The sequence below is a fragment of the Chrysochloris asiatica genome, unplaced genomic scaffold, assembly GCF_000296735.1.
Source record: "Chrysochloris asiatica unplaced genomic scaffold, ChrAsi1.0 scaffold00229, whole genome shotgun sequence".
Lineage (NCBI taxonomy): Eukaryota > Metazoa > Chordata > Mammalia > Afrosoricida > Chrysochloridae > Chrysochloris > Chrysochloris asiatica.
This window is the reverse complement of record NW_006408747.1, coordinates 1,502,604-1,513,104: the sequence shown is the minus strand read 5'-3', so window position 1 is coordinate 1,513,104 and position 10,501 is coordinate 1,502,604. Positions and strand designations below refer to the sequence as shown.

At 36.8% G+C, this 10,501-nt stretch overlaps 1 protein-coding gene across 1 annotated transcript in view; it reads left to right on the top strand.

Moving 5' to 3' along the window:
• Positions 1-10,501, top strand: part of SCLT1 (sodium channel and clathrin linker 1) — a 272,952-nt gene that overhangs the window by 17,995 nt on the left and 244,456 nt on the right. The window contains exons 4-5 of the mRNA XM_006873207.1: positions 3,610-3,745; positions 4,944-5,066. Coding sequence (XP_006873269.1) covers positions 3,610-3,745; positions 4,944-5,066 — 259 coding nt within the window. The remainder of the gene's footprint in view (positions 1-3,609; positions 3,746-4,943; positions 5,067-10,501) is intronic.

Below are 10,501 nucleotides of genomic sequence, written 5' to 3'. Positions count from 1 at the left end.
AGTGTCTCCTTGTGGATATGATCAGGAGATAGGCTTCTCTTTTTCGTGTATAATGCTTAGCAGCTGTTATTGGCTCTTGTCTCAATGGTATAATATTATGGGATATGCTGTTAGCATGGCTATGTGTCCACAATTTCTGTTTCTTCTTGAGTAACTTAGGGAGAAAAGCTTCCACTTCCAAGAAATAAATGTGATCAAAAGGACCAAAAAACAATATAAAAGCAAAGACAAAATCCACTGTTCTAAAACAAAAATGAAACTGTGGCCAAGTGGCTAGTTGTATTTGCTGCACAGGTATTGTGCATGTATCATAGAAACCTCAAGCAGTGTGTGGGCATGTCATCTCGCTCAGGCCCCTCCTGTATTCACCACCCTAGAGGTACGCAGATATATTTTGAGAAGTTAACGTAGAAAGATTGTCTACTGTTTGTGTCTCTGAAGGTCAGTTAGGTATCTATCTGTGTGTGCACAGTGTAATTCTCGAAATAGTTGTGCCCTTTTATGTTGGCGTTTTACAGAGTGTTCCTGTGGTTTGTCTGTCTGGTCAGACCTGCTTTTTTCCCCTGCTGGGTAGGCAGGAGTAAAGGTTCCCGCATAAGTTAACAGGGCTTGGTTCCAGAGTCAGAAGTCAAAAGCAGCCGTCAGATTCAGCCTGTGGGACCAATGGGACTCCTCCTCTCTTTGCCATGGGAAAACTGTGGGCTCAATGCTGGACCCTTTTGGGGGGTGCATGTCCACCTGCCTGGAGGTGTCTGGGCTGGGCAGAGAAGGCATGACAGGGAAGAGGAGGAAAAAATGTGTAGAATCCCCCTACGCCTCCTTTTGCAAAAATGTCACTGCGCCAATGTTAGCGCAGGTTCATTGTGGTGGTCCGGCTGTGGCCACACCCTCTGAACTCAGCCTCGACAGGGTGGCCGCAGAAGGAGTCCCGTGTCCCAATCGATTTACTAAATCACAATATTTTCCTTTATACAGTGATATTCCCCCCTGGTGGGTGTGGGAAACTGACACCCTGCACCTTATGCTTGATCCAGAGCTCTGGTACTGTTCTCTGAAAGTAGCTTCTCTGGGTTTTCAGCCCCTCCGCCACAGAGCCTGTCCTACCTTAATGTGCTTCTGCTGCCTCCAAAACTGGAAGTCCCTTATATCTTAAGGTGCTAAAAGAAAACAACAACAACAAACTTACCGATTTCTAATTATGAAGCCAGTGAAATAACCTTCTTGAAAGATCAAATGTTTTCAAATGAGCAGACACAAAATTATCATTAGCAGAATTAAGCAAATATTAAAAGGATATTCTTCTAAAAGAAAATGAAATAATAATTTGCAAGCTTTGTCCTTTTAAGGAGTCCTGGTACCATACTAGATAACACATTGGCTAACTGCAAGTTCAGCCATTCTAACTCCATAAAGATTTACAGTCTCTGAAGCCAACAGGATAATTCTCTTGTATCCAACTCACAATTGCTGTGAGTCTCAGAATCAACTCAATGGCAGTGGGTGGGTTTGGGTCTTTCCTTCTAGAATAATTTTTTTTATTTTCCTCTTTTTCCACTAACCCTAACTATCTTGTTAGTTTTATTGTATTTGATGAACTTTTATTTTCAACAAGTGTATTCTAAAAATTAAGCTTCTCTGGTTTTAAAGGAAATTAGTAACATCAGTAGATAATTTTCCTTTCTTAAATGTTTTGAATAGGTGGATTCAATTTCTTGGGTTGTATTTATTATAAATAATAATTTATGCTTTAGAATTATATGGAATAATATAATCTTGCATTTTTCTGATAGTAAAGGACAATATTGTTTCCTCTTATGGTCACTAGGGGGGTGCAGACTACACTGGGTCACACTGTTAAAGGGTTTGATACCAAAATGACTGTCTATAATATTTTTTGTAATGCATCTTATCAGAAATTTGTTATTTGTTATAAAAACTTCTCTATAGTTAGTTATAAGAGCAAAAACATTTTTCATAAGCCCAGTTTATATGTATCAGTATATCTTAAAGGCTAAAATTCTGTGTTAATATACTTTTTAGATCCTCTGATAGCCCTGGTAGAATCCTTGTGTGGAACTGCTGGATAATGCACTAGATCATAAGGTTGGGAGTTCAAACCCACCAGCCGCTCCTTGGAAATCCTATACAGGGTTGCTGTGGGTCAGACTCAATTTGACTGCACTTAACAAAAACAAAAGCCTTGGTGGTGTAGTGGGTTATGTGTTTAGCTGCTAATTGCCAAGTTCAAATTCACTAACCACAAGTTCAGTTCAAAAGAGAAAGAGTAGTAGCCTTGGAAACCCTATGTAGGGTCACTGTGGATCAGAATTCACTCAATGGCAGTGGGATTTTTTTTGGTTTGAAATAATGACAGCTTTCTGGTCACTATTGTCATTATTATCCAACTATAACAATGCTTAGAATCCACCTGATTTCTGTTGGTTTTGTTGCTGCTGGTGTTTTTATAGTCCTGATTTTTGTCAAGATTTCTGGTATTTTAGTTACATTATTGTGACAGTTAGTATTTGTGAATCTATGTCAATAATTTTTTGATAATGGAGTAGTAATTAAAGGAAAAGAAGGAGGAAAAAAACAACAAATAAAGCCATAATTCAATGTAGAAAAATTTTACAAAACTATTTTTTGTTAGTATTCATATACTCTAAAATATTACATTTAATCAAATTACAATTATATTTATTACATATATTTGTGATTAAGAGGGTAATAAGCATTACTAAGGATTCTGTCTGGTCTGGTATGGGAGGAGGTTCCTGGTGGGGGTGGGCATCATGCTGTCATCCCATGAATTACTGCACTGAGTCACAGCAACCCTGGTGACACCACTGCTTAGGTTTGTGTCATTTTAAAATACAATACTTCATCAGATCATCAGGTGACTTTTAGGCTTTTTCTTTTCCTTTTGGTAGTTCTGAAACATGAAATATCTGTAATTTATTTAAAGTTAAAATTATTCTTGAATTCAAGACTTTCAAAATTATGATTAAGTTTATATAGGAAAAATAAAGCTTATAGATTTATTTTGGTTTCACAACTAGCAGCCATTTTATTTTATTAATTTTTGTTGAAAAATTTTTTGTATTCATATGACATCAAGGAACGATAATCATAGAATTATTAGATTTTTAAAACTATTAACTAGAGCTAGTAAGCAGTCAAATGAGTTTTGTGAAACAGTCAAGAAAGTAACAAATCAATAAAGTTTAGCATTTCATTTTTATTTAATCGACTAGATGAAATTATTATAGTCTACAGGTTTTTCCAAAATGCCTTATTTTATTATTTAATTAAATATAATATCTGAATTATATCTTTTTTGGAAATTTTAATTCTCCCTAGAACAAATAAAATTATTCTTGAATTATTTGTGACTAATTTAATGCATTTATATTTATTAGACAATCTTTTTATTTTCATAGCATAGTACTTAATATTGATTAGTTGTTTCTGTAACATCTACTTAAAAGTAATTTTAGGTAAATGATGATTTTCTCCAAATGTTTATTTTTAATTGACTCTGAAATGGTAATTACTGCTACTAAAATGAATTCAGATTATTATAATATTAACTGTTTTTTTTTTCTGAAGGTTACATGGTGAATTAAAGGATTCTGTTGAAAAGCAATTGGAGGCCCTTCCCTTTGACAGAGCGATGGGAAATGATATATATGCAGACGATGAAACAGTCAGGAACCTTCAAGAGCAATTACAACTAGCCAATCAAGTGAGTGGCATCTATTTAAAAATTATACCCTGAGTAAAGAGGTTTTTTTAAAAAAATCTGTCTTACTCATTATTTATGAATGATTATGAAAAATTAATTACCTTGATGATTTTCTACAATTTAGAAGGTTTCTGATGCTTTCTTGTCCTCAAGTACTAAAGCTTATTAAAAATGCCCTTACTATTTGTTATAAATATAAGTACTGTTGCCAAATAAATATAGGATCTGAGATACTGCTGATGCTGCTAGTTCTTTGAGATCCTGTGCCATAGTAGAAACTGAGTTTCCTAACTCTTCCCTGCTCTCCATAATTCTAAAATTTGTGGATGCTCAAGTCCCTTATATGAAATGGTGTAGTATTTGTATATGACCTATATGTATTCTCCTGCATATGACTCATACATATTCTCCTGTGTACGTTAAATAATTTCTCAATTACTTATTACATGAATAATTTCTTTTAGAAAGCTCAATATGAGACTGGCACCTAAGAGGTGAAGGTTAAAGATATCACAAATGTCTTGACTATTCCATTGTGTTATTATTCCAGTCTATAATCCCTTATATCATTCACCACTCCTCCCTTCCCACTTCCACCAGGGCTTAGTAATACGCTTTAATGTCTCACAGAGCTCACAACTGTCAAAGAAATGGCTCACATAATTGTCGAGGCTGACAAGTCCCAAATCCATGGTTCAGTGGTCATTCTGTAAGATTCTCATCACGCAGATAGTCTCAGGAGCTGAAGAACACAAATCAGCAGCTCAGATAACAGGCTGTTGATGTACAAGGCTGCAGGAACTGGTGAATTGATGCTAAGATGTATGGAGAGCTCCAAAGAATATTGGACCTACAGATACTGAAAGGAGACAAAGAACGTTCCACAAACCCAACAAAGAGAAAGCCTTCCCCAAGAGCCAGTACTCTGAATTGGACTTCTAGCCTCCTAAACTCTGACAGAATAAATTTCTAGTTGTTAAAGGCATCCAATTGTGGTATTTCTGTTATAGTATCATCAGATAACTCGTACTAATGCATGTTCGTATCATCAAAAGTTATGACTATAATTCATCTTTATACAAGTTTCATTTCTATTTTTAGAGTTTATTTACAAAAAGATTTCTATAAAATAATGGTATTCATTTGTAATATGCAATAGCCTGTATAACTCAAAAACGTTGATGTTTTTTGTTTAAAGGAAAAAACCCAAGCAGTGGAACTCTGGCAGACTGTTTCTCAGGAGTTGGATAGACTGCAGAAACTTTACCAAGAGCATATGACTGAGGCCCAGATTCATGTAGTTGAAAGTCAAAAACAAAAGGTACTTTGGGGTTTTCTGCTTCTTTTTTGTATTTCTAAGAAATTGTAACATAGACCATGGTGCAGTTGTTTGAACATAACAGTTTACTAAAATCAGGTAAGCTATTCTCCAGGGTTGTATCCTTTCACCACACTTATTAAATCTGTATGCTGAGCAGATAATATGAGAAGCTATATTACATATGAAGAAGAATGTGGCATCAGAATTGAAGGAAGACATTAACAGTCTGCAACATGCAGATGGCATAACTTTACTTACTGGTGGAAAGAGGACTTAAAATTCTTATTGATTAAGATTAAAAACTATAGTCTTTAGTATGGATTGTAACTCAATGTAAAGAAAACAAAAGCCTCACCTGGACCACTAAACAACATCTATATCAATGAAGAGAAGATTGAAGTTGTCAAAGACTTCATTCTTCTTGGATCAACCGTCAACACATAGAAACAGCAGTCCGGAAATCAAACGATGTATTGCATTAGGCAAATATGCTGCACAAGACCTCTTTAAAGTATTGAAGAGCAAAGATGTCAGTTTGAGGACTAAGGTGTGCCTAACCCAAGCTATGGTATTTTCAGTAACCTCAAATGCATGTGAAAGTTGGACAATGAACAAGGAAATTTGTAAGAAAATCCATGTATTTGATTATGGTGTTGGTGAAGAATATGGAGTCGGTTCCGACTCATAGTGACCTTGTACAGGGTTTCCGAGGCTGTAAATTTTTCTCCCGCAGAACGGCTGGTAGTTTCGAACTTAGGTTAGTAGCCCAATTTGTAACCACTACGCTACCTGAGCTCCTTACTATAAAATTATAGAAACCTTTATTAAACAAAAACATCAGACAGTAAAGCTATGTTGTTTCTCAGTATATTCTCTGCATAGTTTCTCTTTAACTTTTCCATGACAACTCTGCCTTCTTCAATTTATACCACATCAAAATGGCAGTTTTGTCATGCTCAAGGAACTCTAGTCATTTTCTTTGACTTGGGGAACAAAAAGGAGTCTGGGGCGGCAGAGATTGATGGCAGATTAGGGACAAGTGCCATGCAGATCTCCGCCAGCAGTAACACAAAATACCAGATTAAGCAGGTTCATGGGATGAACCTGGAACTCTGAACTACATATAAAGGAGTATTTGTAAGTATCAAATGCTTACTGCTAGTGGGATTTGCAGCAGGAGTAAGAAAATTGGCGTTTTCTGAATGGCAGCTACTTGTGGACACCTGACACAGCCATCCTCAGTGGGATGGAGCTGATATGGGAGTAGGAAAGAAATCCCATTGCAGAGACCTTACCGATCCTCAGAGATAAGGGTGTGAACAATTTTTCTTCTGCTCATTTCTTTCTGTGTGTGTGCACCTCAACTCTGGTGACTAGAGGGGGCGCATGAGCAAGTGGACACCTTCCCACGTTTAGAGGGCTCTACTGATCTTGCAAATGAATCTGCTCAACAAACACCATTGGTCCCAGAATTGAAGAAGGGGGAGGAGTCAACAGTAATAACTTAAAACAACTCTGATTAACTCTGGGCTGTTTCTCACTAGGAGAAACACCTGGATGGGATTATGGAGAGGGAGACAGGAAAAAAACAAGAGAGGCCAAACATCTTGAAATTTCTCAGGTGACCTTGAAGGATTTTTCCTGCTGGTCTTTCTTTCAAGAAGTATCTTTTGTTCCTCTAGCTGCTCCAGGCTGGTCTACATGTCCTTTCCAGTGGGAATGTCCCACCTCAGAAGGTTCTGGATGGGGCTCAGGATTCCACCTAAGGTCCTATATAAACACTACAAAGGCTATACAAGAAGCCTTATTCACTGGAGAAGTTCTAGAACCCCTTTTAGTTATCCCAATAAGTTATAGACTGAAGATGGGCTTACAAGCTTTCTGTAATCATGTCTCCCGATATTACTTTCTATCCCAATCAAGTGTTTATTTTATAATCATAGGCAAGAGAAACCAACATTCATAAGATAGTCAAGTGTTTATTTTACAATCATAGGCAAGAGAAACCAACATTCATAAGATTAACATCATTTCCCCTCTTTTACCCATTCAGACTGCCTGGATCCCTGAACAACAGAGTCCTGTTGTTCCAAGGTTTAGCATACATCATTATTTACCTCTGTCCCATTTAGACCCCGGAAACCTTCCCTATCTACCTTGTTCTTCAATCCCCCTCCCACTTTTTGTGTATTGCCCTCTTCAGCACCCTAAATATGATACTATGATGTGTCTATCCCTTAAACCTGTGCTCTACATTGCCCTCCCTCCCACCTCGGTAGCCAACAAATATATATATATATATATATATATATTTTTTTTTTTTTTTTTTTTTTTTTTTTTTTCTTTTAGTATGGGTATCTTTTCTTAAGCATCATAATTTTAATGTTTCCATGTTCTTGTTAGATTTTAATTTCTTGGTATGTTGTGAAGTGTTAATTTTCTTTGAGATTATCCTATAGTCTATTAACTTTTTCCTTCATTTAAAACAGTCTGTTTTACCCTGCAATCTATCTTACCTCGTAATCACCTGGATCTGTTACTATATTTTTACTTTCTTTTACCTTGTAATTGTTTTGATCATAGACTGACCTCCCAGATCCTCTGAATTCCTTCTTGTAGTTCTGTTCTGGACTCCCATCTGTCCATTAAGTTCTGAGTTGTGATGCTACATATATGTTAATCTCTGGTTGTTGTCTGTTCTTCTTGGTTCTGAGTCCAAAGAACTCCCTTTAGGATGTTTTGAAGTGCTGGGTTGACTTTGACAAAGTCCCTTAACTTCTGTTTATTTTGGAATGTTTTAATTATACTGTCATACTTGATTGACAACTTTGCTGGGTAAATGATTCTTGGTTGGCAGATTTTTTTCTTTCAGAGTTTTATATATGTCTCCCCATTGCCTTCTTGCCTTGAGGGTTTCTCCTGAAAGGTCAGACCTTAAACTTATTTGCTTGCCTTCGTAAGTAAAATTTCTCTTTCCCCTAGCTGCTTTCAGGATTCTCTCATTTTTTTATTTTGGAACGCTTCATTATGATATGTCTTGAATATCTTTTGTAGTCTAGCCTTCCTGGGGTTTGTTGAGCTTATTTTTCGTTTTTCAGGATGTTGGGAAAATTTTCTTCCAGAAGTTCTTCAACTATCTCCTCTGTGGTCATTTGTGTTTCTTCCTATTCCAGAATTCCAGTAATTCTCAAGTTATTCCTCTTCATGTTGTCCCACATGAATCTTAGAGTTTCTTCCAATTTTTTTTATCCTTTTTTCTGCTTGAGCTTATATCTTAGCAGTATTGTAAGAACTGTATTCCAGCTCACTAGTTCTGGCTTCCGTCTCTTCAGTTCTACTCCTTTGCCCTTTCAGTGTATTGTCCATTTCTGATATTATTAATCACTTGGGTCACTTTTTGCAGGTTATGAGTTGTTTCTGATGCTATTTCTATCTTATTTGATTTTTCCTGTAGTGCTTTCCTGACTTCTTCCTTATTTTTCTCAACAGTTGGAGGCACCTCAATATCATTCTCCTGAATTTCTTCTCAGGCAGTTCTAAAGCCTGCACCTCCTTCCAATGTAAATTCTAGGTTTACCTGAAGCTCATTTGTTCAGTTACTCTGTCTTGTTTCTGGACATGTGCCAATATTTCCGACTGTTTTTTGGGCCTCTTCAATAACTAGATGTGTTTTCAATAATTAGATGAATGCATGTTGATGTATTATTAAGCTTTATGATTGTCTACAGTTAGATGTGATCAGGAGATGGGCTTCCCTTTTCACTGTTCTTATTACTTGTCTCAGAGTAATTGTAGCAGGCAGTGGCTGTCTATCTGGTATATTGCAGCTAGTACTGGCTCTTTCCTGGACGGTAGGATTTCATAGGGTGTGATTGTAGCTTGGCTGTATGACCATAAACCACAACAGTAAAAAACAAAAACAGATTGGATACTACACTCTACAATCACAAAAAACAACAACAAAAAATGTAACAAAATGGGTATGATTTTAACGTCCCTCACTCAGCTAGCTGGAGCCATTTGGGGAGATTGTTCTGCTTTAACTAGTTCCTGTTGAGTCCTCCGCTTTCTTAAGTTCCGCGTGCTGTGGTCTTTGCTGTGTAGATCTGTGCGCATGCATAGTAGAACCCTCAAGGGGGGAAGGGAGCATCCACTCGCTCAGGCATCTCCCTCTAGTCACCAGAGTGGAGGTGCATAGACAGTGAGAGACCAGTGAACTGGAAAAAATGGTCACAGCTTTATCAACAATGATCAGTCAGGCCTCTTCACTGAGAGCAACCTTCTGATCATGCTTCTGCTCCATCATGCTCAAGATGGCCACTCTGGCACCTATAGCCACAGGTCAGAAAACACCACCTTTCTTGCTTCTGCTATAAATCCCACTACCAGTAGGGCATGGATCCTTATAAACATTTCTTTATATGTGCTTCAGAGTTTTGGGACTCTCCCCTGAACCTGCTTCATCCAGTATTCTGTGTTATTGCTGTTGGAGGTCTGCACCGTGCTTTTCCCTAATCCACCATCAAACCCCACCCCTCTTCTTTATTGTTTTTCAAATTTCAGTTTATAAGTGTTCCTATTATTATTATCATAAGAATAAAATAGTAATTATACTTATATGATGCTTTGTAGCTTGAAAAATAATGTTTGTATGTGTACCCTAATTTAAAGTAATCCATTTTGTGGTGTGATATTTAGGATTTTTACTACTGAGATCCTGAAACCATTTTTAATATAAGTTATTTTGGTCTCTTTTCCTACTTAAGCCAGTCAGCCATGCCTATTAGGTATATATTTTTTTAGATTAGCAATATCATTCTGGTACTATATCTATGCAGTGAGGTTGCTTTTTAAAAAATACAAGACTTTATATTTTTTCTTACTTACTTGTCATGTATTGATCTTTAATTCTGCCATACCAGTTTTGTACATCACCCACTAAAGCCAGTGATGATGAAATTGAAGAATTCTACCATCTTCTTCAGTCTTAAATTGATCAAACGTGCAATCAAGATGTATTGTTAATTACTAGTCATGGGAATGTGAAGATTGGAAACAAAGATGAAGGGGCAGTAGTTGAAAAACATGGCCTTAGTGATAGAAAGATGCTGGCGATCACATGATAGAATTTTGCAAGACCAATGACTTCATCATTGCAGATACCTTTTTTAAACAGCATGAAAGATGGCTATACACATGGACAACAGCAGATGGACTATATATAAATCAATTTGACTATATCTGTGGAAAGAGATGGTGAAAACACTCCATATCGCCAGCCAAAACAAGGCCAGGGGCAGGCTGTGGGACAGACCATCAATTGCTCATATGCAAGTTCAGGCTGATACTGAAGAAAATTAAAACAAATCCATGAGAGCCAAAATATAACCTTGAACATATCTCACCTGCATTTAGAGATCATCTCAAGAACAGAT